This window comes from Xiphophorus hellerii, chromosome 7 (assembly GCF_003331165.1).
Source record: "Xiphophorus hellerii strain 12219 chromosome 7, Xiphophorus_hellerii-4.1, whole genome shotgun sequence".
Taxonomy (NCBI): domain Eukaryota; kingdom Metazoa; phylum Chordata; class Actinopteri; order Cyprinodontiformes; family Poeciliidae; genus Xiphophorus; species Xiphophorus hellerii.
The window spans coordinates 13,425,998-13,440,483 of record NC_045678.1 but is presented as its reverse complement, the minus strand read 5'-3'; the positions used below and the strand labels follow the sequence as shown (position 1 = coordinate 13,440,483).

Here is a 14,486-nt window from a genome sequence, read left to right as displayed (position 1 = left end):
TTCTGATAGGAGGAGACAGACATCCCTCAGGGGAAAATAAACTCCCTTTTTAATGGCTTAACAACTTTTTGAACATTTCCACAGGTATTTTGACAGTTTATGCTTACACAAGGAGAACTCCTAATACATATATTAGTATATGTATTATAATAACTGTTCATATAGTATATACAGTATAATAATGCCACCTTGTCATCATAATCTCTCCTTTTTTTCTTCCTTCACAGACTGACAAGGCTGGACTCCAAAATGTTAACATTACTTCCAGTCAAAAGAAAAATGTTCTCAGAATTAAAGGATTGCTTTATATTTGAACTCCACAATGTATAAAATCACAATTTTTGTTTGGAAAATTGCAATTTAAAAAGGAGCACAGTATGCATTTTTGGTAAGCTTGAACATTTCTGGTGTCATGCACAAAATCCCTACTTGCTAATAACATTATGTCCTTCATGTCCACACCTGAAATACATCTTGGTCACTGTTAGTAGGGGAAAGTTAACTCACAATAATCAGCAAAATTATTACTATGTCATGTTTAAATAACACAGTGAAGACCTACTGTACATTAGGCCTAAATATACGAATAATTTTGAAATTAACTGCATGACAAAAGGCGGATCCATTTCAGCTTCTCTTTTTAGTTTCAGACTGAGTGCTTTGCAAAAATATCGCTTGTCACATTCAATATCAGTCGCATTTTGTCACGGTACATGCAAAAACGTAAGTGCATTTTATTGATAATTAGTACATTTACGAGGTTGTTATTCAGAGACAAGTTTGTATTTTTGTTTCTGTCAAGGTGTGCGCAGCTGTTTTTTTTTTTTTTTACAAATTCGCTTCCTCTGAAGATCCTTCTTTTACTGCATTTTCTTTACCTGCCTGCTTCTTGAGCTTCAGACAACGTTCAACAATAGGAACATGACTAATCATGCAGGGAAAGTAAAGTGACTCACTAAAGTAACTCTACATCAAGCAGATGGAAACGGAAGGAGTATACAAGAAGCAATCAGGCAACAGAAAACAACTTTATTGTTGTTTTACAGAAATTGGCCTTGTAGCTTTATTATAAACACACAGCTCTGATTTGTTTTTCTTACACCATTCTTTAATTATAAATGCTTTACTATAACTGAATTGAAGTAGCAAGCAGTAAAAGCAGCAAATAAAATAGAAATGGTGGAGGTTTTAGCAGCAGAAAAGTGGAACCATACTAGTGTTTCATATGTCAAATATTTTGGATTTAGAAATAAAGTAACTTTCACTTTAATAACCTGAACTTACTTCAACTGCACTTACTGAAACATCTTGCAGTGAATTAAGTTTGAGACAATCCTACATTAAATAGCATAGTGCTGACTACAGTATCAAATATTCATCACAAGTGCATCTCAATAAATGTAATTTCTTTAAAAAGTACATTTACTTCAGTAATATAATTTAAAAAAGCTAAATTCAAGTATATTATGGATTCATAACACAAAGTGAGACATTTTAAGAATTCACTTCTTAAAGTTGAGGATTAACCCAAAGCCCAAAATTCACGTTCTTGGAATGTTACATAAGAACAAAAAGAGTTTCGATTTAGAAATAAAATATATTATAATAAATATTAGTATATGTATTATAATATCTGTTCATATAGAATATATAATAATGTTCTGTGTCCTAGCATAAACATGGAAAGTTATGTGGAAGGAAAATCTGATCAATTATTATTAAAATGTGCAGAAATAAAGGCTAATGTGTAATAAATTTATGTTTTATGTTTTCCCCTTTGAATCAAATTGCTGAAATATGCTGACTTTTCTATGATATTGTGAGTCATTGAGAGAAAACTTAAGCAATGCTCGACAACCAGGCACAATCTGATGTATTGTGTGATGTATTGCTTGATTTTACTGTTTTCCTGGATATGTCATCTAGTGTAACACCAGCAACTGCAACTGATTGAGTTTGACTCGCAATGAGGGTAATTATTGACTCAATGTATTTGCGCATTATTAAAGTGCAACAATACTGATGTCCAGCAGGAGGCAGCAACAGAACATGTTCAAAAAGTATCAACTTTCCTCATTAAAAAAAAAAACAAACTATTTCCTGCCTCTCTTCTAGAATGTGAAAGTCCAAGATGGCCACAGACGAGTGTCCACCTTAAGGCATGGAAGCCCCAGTTCAGAAACCAGTATGTATCACCATGGCAACAGTATCTGTAGATGAGGCAGGAGGAGTCACTGCAGGTCCAGGTACTGAGGCAGAACGTCGTTCCAGAACTGCTTGGATTCTTCTGGTTTCTTCTCCTCTGCGTCTCTCTGTTTGCTCCTCGGAGCGGGTCTGGGAGCTTCTCTCCGTTTCCCTGAAGGAGGAGAAGAAGAAGAAGACGGTGGCTCCGCCCCCTTTGAGCCTGTTGATTTCTCTCTTTTCTTCTGTTTCTTTGCCGTCTCTTGCACTTCTTCCTCATCTTCTTCCTCATCTTCTTCTTCTTCTTCTTCACCCTCTTTTTCCTCCTCCTCTTCTTCCTCCTCTTCCTCATCTTCTTCCATTTGTTCTTCCTCCTCCTCCTCTTCCTCTTCTACTTTTTCTGTTTGTTCTTCTTCTTCCTCCTCTTCTTCATCTTGTTCTTGATTTCCATCTTCTTCCTCCTCCTCTTCCTCTGCTTCTTCTTCTTCCTCCTCCTCCTCATCTATTTCTTCCTCTTCCTCACTCTCCTTTCCTTTTTCCTCACTTGCTTCCTCTTCCTCAGAAGCAGAGATACTTCCCTCTGTTCCTTCCTCTTCTTCTTCATGGTCATCTTCACTTTCTTCCTCTTCCTCAGAAGCAGAGATACTTTCCTCTGCTCCTTCCTCATCTTCTTCCATGCTTTGCTCTTCCTCCTCGCTTTTGCTCTCTTCATCCGTTCCTTCATCTTCCTCATTCCCTGTGCTCCCCTGTTCCTCTTCCTCATTTTCCTCCTCTTTGTTCTCCCCTTCTCCTTCCTCCTCATCCTCTGTAGCCTCCTGTTCAGCTTCTTCGTCACTCGAAGAAAGCTCTCCTTCCTCCTCCTCTTCCTCACTGACTTCTTCCCCCTCTCCTCCACTCTCCTCTTTCTCAGTTTCCTGCTCTTCATCAGACTGCCTCGGTTCCTCGCTTTCTTCTTCCTCAGACACCGCCGTGTCACTTCCCTCCCCGCCCTCCTCTTCTTCTTCCTCATCCTCCTCCTCTTCACTCTCACTATGCTCTCTCTCGGATCCTTCACCGCTTTTTTCTTCTTCATCCTCACTCACCTCACTATCTTCCTCTCCTTTACTCTCATCATCACTTTGCTCTTCACTTCCACCTTCGTCCTCCTCGGCTGCCTCACTCGCCTCAGAGTGACTCACTCCTTCACCCGTTTCCATGCTGCTCTCCTCTTCCTCACTTTCAGCATCCTTTGTGTCACTTTTGTTACTTTCTTCACCTTCCTCCTGAACGCTGGAGCTTGTTTTTCCCTCGCTCTCCTCTCCTTCTGACTCACTATCTTGCTCATCATCGTCATCGTCTCCAGGTTCACTCTCCCCTGCAGCCTTGCTGCTTTCTCCTTCCTCATCCTCGCTTTTGCTTTCCACGTCACTTCCCAACGCTTCTTCATCTTCTTTTTGCTCTTCATCACCGGTGTTTGTCTCAGTCATCTTGGAATCATCGTCCTCTTCAGAGCCTTCTTCTTCTCCTTCTTTATTTTCAAAAGTTTCTTCCTTCCTGATCTGCTCAGCCGGTTCCTGCTCTGAAGGATCATTGAATTCCTCCTCATGTGCATCGTTTCCTAAATCTGATAAGATGCTCATTTGAGCATCCTTCTGTGTGCTGTCGTCCCTTTCCTCTGAATCAGAATGCAACGTCGCAGAGAAGGACGGGTGCATAATTGCACTCTGCTTTGCGAACTGTTTGACTTTCGGTGTTTCAGGTTCTGGAGAGGCAGCTCTGTCGCTGTCGGCCCGGAAAGCCTCCACATGAGTCACTGCCTCGCTCAGGAGGCCGATAGCTGCACCTGCGACCCCCGCAGCAGGTAGAAGAAATGCCGCGTCACTCAAAATCTCTCCCCACGTCTGTTTTCCTTCCTGCAGGTCTTCGTTCTCTTTCCTTTGAGTTTCACGTGCAAGTGTTTCCGCGGTGGGACGGTCGGAGGATTGCAAGGATTTAGCTCTGCTGACAGAAAGCGCCCTGGTTCTTGTGGGGCTTTGTGAGGAAACTGCACTGCTCGAGACTTCAGAAGCATCTTCATGATGTGAAGAGGTCTGGCTGGGAGCCTCGGTTGTTTTAATCCTGGGTTTGGCTTTGCTGTTACGTTCCGAGTCCACATCAGCACCGTCTTCTTTCCCTCTTTTTCTCTGTCTAACTTTAGGTTCTTCTTCCTTCTTTTTCTTCTTCTCTTCAAGTAAATTCTGTTTTTCTGACGTTCTGCCTTCAGTTTCATCTGTTGTGCTTTTTGCATATATTAACCCATCCTTGTCACCTTTTTTGATGCTTTGACCTACAGCAGAAGGTTTTTCTGCATGTTTGCTTTGACTTTTGACTGGTTTGGGTTTAATCGCCTTGACATGTGTCGATTTCACACTTAAACCCACAGCCTGAGGAGGCTTAGTAATTTCTGCAGCTTCAAGATTTTGTGATTTTAAAGGCACTGCTGTGTTTTGAATATTTCTCAATGTGCGTTCAACCTTTTTCTTTGTTGGAGTGAAGTTGAGTCGTTTTTTGTCCTGCTGCTTCTTCACTTCAGCGGATTTTAGATCAGTGCTTTTATTCTGCATCACAGCATCATCCTTTGAGATGTTTTCAGTGGTTATTTCCCTATTATCTGTAACCTTTAGAGTTGAGCTGATCTTGTCTAAAGAAGATGATATGTTCCTTCTTTTTGGAGTCATTTTTAGTTCTTTCTTAAAAGAGTGCTCGGTCAGTTGATCTTTTTCACCTTTTTTACTTACTTTGGTCATTGTTATCGGTACAGGTTGTTGTGTTGTTGCATTTTTCTTGTCATGTTTTGTCGATTTTATCTTATAGAGCTTGCTTTGGCCGTCTTTTACTTCTGGAGGTTTTGTTTTGCTGGTGGTAATGTTCTGACGGTCTTGAGATGTGACTCGTGCTTTTCTCTTCCTGCTTTTCAGTGACAACTCTTCTTCCTTTCTGGAGTTGGAGCCTGTCAGAGCCTCTGCTCTGAGGTCTTTGGGCGAGCTTTGGCCACTCTTCTGGTCTCCACGAACCTCTAGCTCTTTGGCAATTTGAACTCTCCCAGTTCTGGTTTCCTAAAAGACAGAATTGAATTTTTTTTTTATGTAGATTGTAAAAATGTGTGAACAGGAAGGACAAGGGAGATTCCCAACACAAACCTGAGCTACAAATTTTGCTATTAATGACTGAGCTAAACATTTTAATAATTTTAATATAATCTTTAACAAATCAATGCATAAAATATTATAATTATATATACATTGTTTAGAAAATACATTAAATCGCTGGGGTATATTTTAAGAATAAGTGCAAAGAAACTTTTGTGCAAAAAAACTGCAGCCTTGTCTCTAAGCTCCTTCATGTTCATTGTTCGTGGTGTATAGTTTTCATAAGTGATTTTCATATTCATGGGAATTTTCTGTTTGGGTGACCTTGAAAAACTAGTATATATTTTTATTTTAACCAGCTAAAAATGTTTTTCCTACAACAGTGCAAATTTCCCTGCCATCAAAATGACCAAAATAGGTAGAAATTATCATACTTCACAGAGCTCGCTGTACAATTCATGCAGGGAAACTTTTAGTTGTGTAGGTTACGAATCAGGACTTTGTGGAAAAATGCCAAGAATATAGTTGTTGCTGAAAGAAATGGATGCCGCTAAATACAGCACAATTTGGGGTAAAAAAAAAAAAAAGAAAAATACTGTAACAGACCTTAAACATAAAATTAGAACTACGAAGGGATGGTTCAGATCAAGGTTCCTCAAAACATTCCTTAGGGTTTCGGTGCAACTTTTAGATGTGTCCCTGGTCCAACACACCTGAATCAAATGGCTGAATTACCTCCTCAGCATGCAGTCAAGTTCTTCAAGGTCCTGCTAAAAACCTGATAGTTTGACTCAGGTGTGTTCAAGACAAGACAAGAAAAGTTGCAGGACACCAGCCTTGGAGGCTTGGACATGAAAACCCCTGGTTTAGATTCTCACTTTTGTAGCCAAAACTATAAAAATATCCTAAAGTTTGACATTAAAACGGTATTTTACCACCAAAAATAAAATATTCGCTGCAAACAGTGGATGATGCAACTCAGACCATATATTAAGTCTTTATATTTCTTTAAGGCATGACTTTCAAGGTTCGTCTGCAAAGGATGCTGCCAGTAATGATTACAGGACAAACATCAGGTAAAAGAAATAAAAGAAGAAGAAGAAAAATTCAAAGGAAAACTTTGACCGACCTTCCAAAATACCAGGCAAACTACAAATGTCAAGGCGACTGGAAAAGATTACAAGAAAGTGAAGCAAAATGCAAAGAGTTTATCCGTAGCTCGTTTTGTCATTTTCAGACTCTATTTGGCTTATAATCCATTAAATTTAACGCTCATGTACAGAAGCAAACACGTCTGTCGCTGCTGTACATTCACACCCTCCATGTGAGACAAGACTGGGTCACTGGACGCCACATGTTGGACAAACCTGCTGCGCACAACAACAACGCAGGAGACTGTCACTGCTTGCTTCAACTCTGGCTGTGGAAACACTGATGAGATGTGGCAAGGTTGCTGCCAGCTTTTCAAAAACACTGTGTGTGTGCGCCTGTGCATGCAGGTGGGTGTGTGCGTGTGCGTGTGCGTGTGTGTGTGCATTCCTGAGTCTGAGTAAACACACTCTGAAAAGCTTAATTAGTGCTGAAAACTGAGAAATCACAATTCAATTTAACATTTCACTTCAGTTTTAAACTGAGTGGAAAACTCCTGTGCACCATGTGCTTTCCAGAACACGCCAACACACACACGCATATACACACACGTATACGGTATATATGCTGAGGTATGCAGATTTCCTGGAAAAGTGGGTGAGCGTTCAACTCTGCTGTTTCCTGCCCTGAAGTGCTTATAATTTAGAGCAGAAAGAAGAAACCAAAAGTGGATAACAACGCTCAGCAGAGTGAGTTTTAATGACTCTATGCTACATCCATCTCCTCCATCAAACATCACAGCCTTGCATAAGCTAATAAAAACCTCTTTTCTCACCATATATGGCAAAAAATCCATATGGTTTCTCTCATCTTCCACTTCTTGAGAGATTAGCTGTCCCCTTCGAGCTTCTCCCTCTGAAACAAGAAGAAAGGACTTTATTGACTGCAGATACTTTAGTTACTTGCTTGGCGAATGGATTAGTTCAAATACTTGTTTGTGGTCCTTTCTGGTCCAGGTTATTATCAGAAACACGGATGAGGGGTCTGTTAGGGCTGCAGGGTTTGTTAGGTGGGAATGCATCAGACGGCTTGTCATTTAAGGCTCTGCATGCTGCGCTCCTCACAGTCTTTTCAGAATAGGCAGGACTCTTTGAGTTATGATTAGCTCTAGACGTGGACGAAGATACAGAAGAAGGCAGCCTTTTGGATTTGGACCTGGAGGAGACGGCGGTGGAGGCTTTACTCCGACATGAGAGAGATGATTGTGAACGTGGGCTTGGCGGCTTGGAGGATACGGACTGAGATCTGGGAGATAAAAGCGGGCTTGCTGGTGCCGCTTTGGGGGAGGAGGTGGGGGTGGGAGCATCCTTTAGAAGCTGCTTCAGGTTTGGGATATTTCTGGATGTCTGCCAGGAGGTGCTGAGGAAGCCAGAATTAGGACGAGGGGGGGTCTGAGGCAACTCTCCAAACAGCTCCACAAAGCTTTTCTGAAAGGGCAAAAGAATCTCAGAGTTAAAGGTTTGAAATTCATCTTTGTAGCCTCCACAGCACAGCAGAGTCAGAAAAGCTGTGTAACACTCCTCCCTGCTGGAGCTAAACTGTGACTGCAACCAAACAAGAAATATTTCCAGGTTTTAATTCAATTAGATTTTGTGGCATTACTATTGTTGTTTTTTTATATATTATTGAAGTTATTTTAGCAGGAACATGCAGTCATTACAGAAGACTTTTATTTTTACAGACGTGTTTCTGGACATCCCACATGATTGTGCTCTTAAAATGAGCCGTGAGGTGTTAGGTTCTCACTTTTTTTCTGTGGCGAGCCCGAGCGGCTAGCGCTGAGAGAGGGACGACTGCAGCTGGGTCCATCGGAGAGTCTTTGAAGAGGTTTTCAGGGTTGTCTGACTCCCAGAAGAAGTCTGTAATTGCGGCATCCTTCTGTGACTCTACGCCCTGACTCTGTGCTGCTGGTCTGGGGACAGCCAGAACCAGAGTGTGGTGACCACCGCAGGACACCTAAATAAAGACACAAAATAGTACCGTTGATTAAAGCGCATTCACTTGCAGGTTTGAAATTGCACATTTTGGCATTTATTGTCTTATTTATTGTGTTACCCTTTAACTTTTTCACACTTTGTCACCTTACTACCACATACTTTTGTAATATGGGGGGTTTTTAGGGCAAAGCATCTGTGAACATCAATCAATCTCAAGTCTTTCCACTGATTCTCAGACTTTTACTGGGCCGTTAAAACACACTAAAAATGTTTTGAACCAAACTACCATGTTGTAGATCTTAACTTTAGATATCTATTTCTATATTTTAACTCTGCTTCAAACTTCTCCATAACGTTCCCCACTGTGTTCCTTGGTCTTCATGATACTGTTTGCTTAATGTTCATATTACCCACAGAACAAATTAATTTATACTGAAATTAAATCACACACAGTCGGACTCTATTCACTAAACAGGCAACATTTGTATGCAATTGACTGCATTGGAGTTTATTTTAGAGGCATCAGTTTTAAAAGTGTCAAATACACAGAGAGACTATCCATAATTGTATTTAGTAAAAGTATTTTTAACCTATTGATGACTTTCTTTCCACTTCACAACCATGTACTACAATTTTTGCATTGGATAGTCACAAAAAAAATCAAGAAATTATGACGGGGATGTGGCTGTAACCTGAAAAAGAGTGGGAAAAAAAGTGCACAAGGTGAAAATATGTTTTTGAGGCACTAAAACAAATAATTATAATAATAATTCTGACTTTTTAAAGTATTTTTCCATTGATATTTTCAGTTTGCGAGACTCCTAACTTACTGATTGCACGCTGTACTTCAGGAAACGGGTGCACAGTGTTGGGCTGAACTGGTTGATGAAGTTCTCCTGCTGTAACCCCAGTTTTCCATAACGGCCATCACCAAATGTGTAGAGCAGTCCAGCATCTGGAGAGGAGATGGGCAAATTTGCATTATTTGACAACAAAATAAATTTACAATTAAAAGATAATAAAAAATAAAAACACAAGGTCAGCATTTCAGGTCATTTATGTTGTTTCTCCTGACAAACAAAGTAGTGAGAGTGAGGTAGCACCAAAGTGAATTTTTTGTCATTTTGCAATAACTTTACAATAACACGCTGACTGCTCACAATCCCTCCACATAACTCTACTTCAAAACATCTGATCATACTGTTCCTGCCGTTCGCAGCACATCACATGTGCATGCGGAGCTACAAAAGTGAAACGGGAATAGCATTTTCAAATGATAGCTGGTTTACTTGTAATCACAGCAGTGTGGTTTTCTCCGCAGGCGATGCGTCTGGCGCTGCTGTTGTGGAAGCGCTCCAGTGGTTTTGGCAAATGAAGTTCAAACTCAAACGTCCCGTGGCCCAGCTGACCGTACTGACCTCTGCCAAACGTGTACACATCCTCCTCTGGCTCAGGAGCACAAAAATGGCAACACAAAAGAAGAGAAATTTAACCAATCACAATTAATGGTCAATTTACTTATCTGCTGTACGAAAGCATAAATCACTCGTGTTTGATCTTGGATCTTGATTTACCGGTTTACTAATTCTCATTTCAGAACGATAATTGCACTTTTCGTTCAGTGAGATGAATAAAAATAGTGAGCAAAGTTAAGGGATATTTGCCAGCAGTTTTTTGAGCCATCACTTTATTTATTCAAAACAGGACAATTCAGAGAAACAGGGATATTCATAAAGTATATATGATCATTTATTTATTCATGATGAAATAGTTGCAATTTGAATGACTCACTGACCGACCGATCGATTAATTTAGAGGTTCCACACATTTTAACAGTTTTCTATGTTATTTTATGTGATATCTCCATAAAATCACAACAAAAATTAAACATATAGTACAAGGAATATGTTGACATATTACTGTTAGTAAAACTACTCCCTTTTAAAGCCAATTTTCCACAAATTTGAAATGTTTACATGCATTTTAAATCACCAGCAAGACAGAATTGTAATTTTTTTTATTTAACCATAAAAATGTAACTTTACTAGTTTTAACTCGTCTATTAAAACTAGACGAGTTATCTAATTGTAAAGGGAAAGAGATTTTGTCTTTTCAGTTTATCCTGTCAACACACCTGTTAGTGCCACAGTGTGCTCCCCTCCACAGCACACCTGAATGACACTTCCCATAATGCCTTGCACTTGCTGGGGCACTCTGTGATTAGCCAGCTGCCCCACCTGGACCCCGAGTCGTCCATTTGCACTTTCACCAAAGGTGTAAAGTCCACCGTGCGCTGAAACAGAATTATTAATGGATAAAAGGTTACAAGTCTGGTCTAACTGGGTCAGAGCAGGTCTGGGTTTGGTCGAGCAGCGTCGTACCTGTCACAAACGCTGAGTGGCGATGACCACAAGATACCCACATCACCGCCTGCCCCACATTCAGCTCTCTAGGTTCTGCTGCAAACGCCTTGTCCCCTAAACCGATTTGACCCACGCAGTTGTCTCCCCACATGAACAGCCTCCCTTCCTCTGCACAGACACACAGAGTAGAGCAAATCAAGCTCAACACCAGTCCACATATGTTTCCTTTTATTTTTTCTTTACGACTAATCAGACCTGTTAAGGCAGCTGAAGTGCTGCTGCCAGCAGCGAGCATTTTGACCGGTGCCGACTCACAAAACGGACGCAGCAGCTGAAAGGATTTAGTGTTCTCCCTGTGGCCCAAGCCGAGCTGTCCCTTCTGGTTCCTGCCAGCCCCACAGACGCAGTGCTGAACTGAAACTAGTTGCAAAACAAGATCCGGTTCAAAAACAAGACATGTAAGGAACTAAATATTTGGTTTTAAGGCAGAAATCTGACACATTGTGATTTGAGATTGTTTGTTTTACATCTTACATGTGCAGACAAGTGTGTGATCTCTCCCACAGGCCACAAGCTTCACCTTTTCAGGCTTCAATGCTGAGAAGTAAACAGCCTGTTATACCACAAGTTAAGTCTAACAAGAGCAAAGTACTTTACATTTGAATTTTTAAGATGTCGACTGTGTGATTGAAATGTCCGCAGATAAAAGAAGGGTTATTGGCATTTTCATGTTTTCTGAAATGTCATTAAACCAAGCAATAAAGCTTTAGACCTGAGATAACGTGCTACATTTACAGAGACATCTTTCTTACACCTTGAACTATTTTGCACTTTTTTCCATCACAAGATTTATTTTCTGCTTGTGACTGTTAAATGTCTCAAATCAAACCTTATTACACATATCATGTAAATACAATCAAAATATACTTTTCAAATGATAATTTCATTTATTAAGGCAATAAAGCTATTCAAACCAACCTGGCTCTATGTGGAAAAAGTAATTGCCCCCAAGTAGCTGGATGTGCCATTTTTGTGTTTTATTAAATTTTGTTTGATTATGTGAAACATTTAAGCATGACACAAAGTAAGATGAGATGAAACCTGTAAGCATGAATTTCTAGTTGTATATTAAGGTGGGTTTTATTTTTCAGATTTGTTTCCTAAAACACAATTATGCTCTCATTTGTGTTGAGCTGTAAATAAGATCCCCCAAAATACAAAATACATATTCCGTGCAAGACACTATGTTAGTAAGGAAAACTTACTACAGTTGGTCTGTGTGAATACCTTTCACAGAGGTGGGTTTTTTGGCATCTGGTTTTATCTTAAGTCCCAGTTGGCCACCAGTATTACCACCAAACATGAGCAGCCTCCCATTTTCTGCATAATTAGAACAAAAGTCTGCTTTTATTTGCTTTTTTTCCAGCAAAACAATACACATCCTTAGTCAGAAATCCACCTCTGACTGAAATGTTTGTATATGTGTGTGTGTACCTGTGATCACAGCACTGTGCTCTTTGCCACCGCATATCTCCACTGGACGGTCATTTTTCAACCAGAACTGACTGGGGACATCGTTAGCAAAGCTGCTCTTCCCAAATGTGAAGATGGCTCCTGTTTCTGAGGGGGGTGGTAAAAAAAAAAAGAAAAAAAAAAAGTGTGTGTGAGTCACCTCTCTGCTGCTGCTGCTGCTGCTGCCCTGACAGGAACAGTGCTTCAAATCTAAGCAGGTCAGCAAGTAACCGCAGTTGTCTAAGTTAACACCGGTCAAATCCCAGCACAAGCTGCTGTCAACTCTCAGGAGATTTAAGCAGCAGCGGACAGAAATAGCAACAGGTTTACAAGGTTTGCACGGTAGAAATACAGAAACTGACACTTTAAAGAAGAGAGGATGTCTACTCCTACATGTATATTATTCTAACTAGGCTTGTGTGCCTCTCACCAGGTATGTCTGCATCGGTCCGGCCAGGCATCTCCTCCGTTGTCCCGGTCTGCGCCCCGCAGCTCTGTGCAGACTGCTGCTGTAGATCAGGGAGAGCTCAGACTGGACTAAGCTGGACTCGTGCGACCCATGGATCTGAAATAAATAAATAAACGACTATATTTACTAGTAAACATAACTAGTAAACTATTATGTTTACTAGTGCAGAACACTAGTAAACATAATAAACAACCTTAAAATAAAATTAAACTAATTCTGGGGCTTACAGTATTTTTAATCCTAAATGGTAGAGAAAGGAAAAGTTAAAAAGGTCTTTTTACTGGCTGCTGTTTAATTTTGGGGACAGGGGTCGCTCATTTTCAACGCTTAAAATGTTATGTTTTTTATTTGAGAAACCTCGGACCAACAATATGACTTGGGGATACTGAGCCAGTGGCGGCGCCAGGGGTGCGCTAGGGGGTGCTATAGCTCCCCCTGGAAAAGTCATAGCACCCCCTTAACACTCCCAGAAAATATTAGATTTAAATGTTTTTTTTGTTGTTTTTTTTCATCTGATTTAACATTAATTATATGTAGTTGCTGCGGCATTTTCATCAAAAGACACAAAATAAAAACAAATAATTATATGCTGAGTTTAAAAATAATTTTTAAAAAACCATCCCGCAAGAGGATTTGAACTTTGTCTATGCGTATTTTCACATGATGCCGGCTCCGCCCCCATGCAGACGTGGAGCAATCCTCCCCCAATCATTCCAGGGTATTTGTCAGCCACTCACCAATCCGCGGTCGCAATTTGTCAGAAAGAGTATTAACTTCAACCATACTGACAGTGTTTATCATAGCAAGTCAGCACAAAGGTAACCGGTTGTAAGCATAAATTTTTTTTATCATAATAGTGATAATCAAATCAAGTCCTGTAGCGGTTAATTAAGCAATTAAATAAACACAAATTGATTAAAAAAACAAAACAAATATGACAATATGACCCTTTGCACCTGACGTCACTCTCCACCACGATAGATATCCAAACCTATGCTCTCCTGTATAAAGCCTGTCAAAATGCGTACATGTGGTAGCCTAATATGGCTTTTATTTAGTAGATTTCGCAGTAAAATGGTCACAAGATGCTGCGCGGTCAGTTGCACAAACAGTCAAAACCAAGCTTGTCATTTTATTTTATGACATTTTATTTTAATAAGGAATGATGCGGTGATGGATAGCAGCAGTCAATCATAATGACTGGCAGCTCTCGGTGTAACCGCGGATTTACAGCGAACACTTTATACAAGGTAAGAAGATTAACATTCATAAAAGATCCGTCATAGCATCCTCAGTAAAATGCTTAGCTCCCCCTTAGCACCTGCAGGAAAAAAATTCTGGCGCCACCACTGTACTGAACCTATTCAAAGTAACATACAGGAGGTTGAAAAAGAGGAAAACCTCTGATAATAAAAACATTTTTCGCTCTCCGTTGCACGATCGTGATGTCATGGCCATGTTGGACCCAGACACCGCTACATGTGCTCGGATGTGGGTCCGCTCCTCTTCCTTTAACCGGGAAGAGGATTGGAGTCATCCGTGCAACGAGAGCGTAGGCTGGCGCCTCTGAAATATTATTGTTGTGTAATTTTACACCACTAGAGGGCGGTGTTGTATCGGTGACAGGAGAATCTCAGTGGAGTTTAACCCATAAAAATGACAAACTAAATACACGTATCGTGCTGCTAAATTTCTTTACGTAACTTCTGGGTACTGTAGTTAATAAAAGGCACTCGTTCTTTGATATTGACGCTTTTTTAGCCACCAT

General features: G+C 40.3%; 1 protein-coding gene across 1 annotated transcript; it reads right to left on the bottom strand.

Moving 5' to 3' along the window:
• Nucleotides 1-26: 26 nt before the first annotated feature.
• Nucleotides 27-14,291, bottom strand: rpgra (retinitis pigmentosa GTPase regulator a). The gene is made up of 13 exons (XM_032568817.1): nucleotides 12,680-14,291; nucleotides 12,232-12,357; nucleotides 12,025-12,117; nucleotides 11,272-11,334; nucleotides 10,993-11,157; nucleotides 10,756-10,905; nucleotides 10,509-10,667; nucleotides 9,664-9,819; nucleotides 9,205-9,329; nucleotides 8,184-8,393; nucleotides 7,369-7,864; nucleotides 7,213-7,292; nucleotides 27-5,255 (listed from the first exon to the last, which is right to left on the bottom strand). The coding sequence occupies exons 1-13, from the start codon at nucleotides 12,708-12,710 to the stop codon at nucleotides 2,232-2,234; spliced, it is 4,878 nt and encodes a 1,625-aa protein (XP_032424708.1). The 5' UTR covers nucleotides 12,711-14,291; the 3' UTR covers nucleotides 27-2,231.
• Nucleotides 14,292-14,486: the final 195 nt, after the last annotated feature.

Coding starts and splice junctions, on each gene's coding strand:
- rpgra (XM_032568817.1), bottom strand. CDS start 12,710: ATGCCTGGCCGGACCGATGCAGACATACCTG. Junction 9,820..10,508: donor GCACACTGTGGCACTAACAG/GTGTGTTGACAG, acceptor CTCCTGAGCCAG/AGGAGGATGTGTACACGTTT. Junction 7,865..8,183: donor GGGCTCGCCACAGAAAAAAA/GTGAGAACCTAA, acceptor TTGCCCTTTCAG/AAAAGCTTTGTGGAGCTGTT.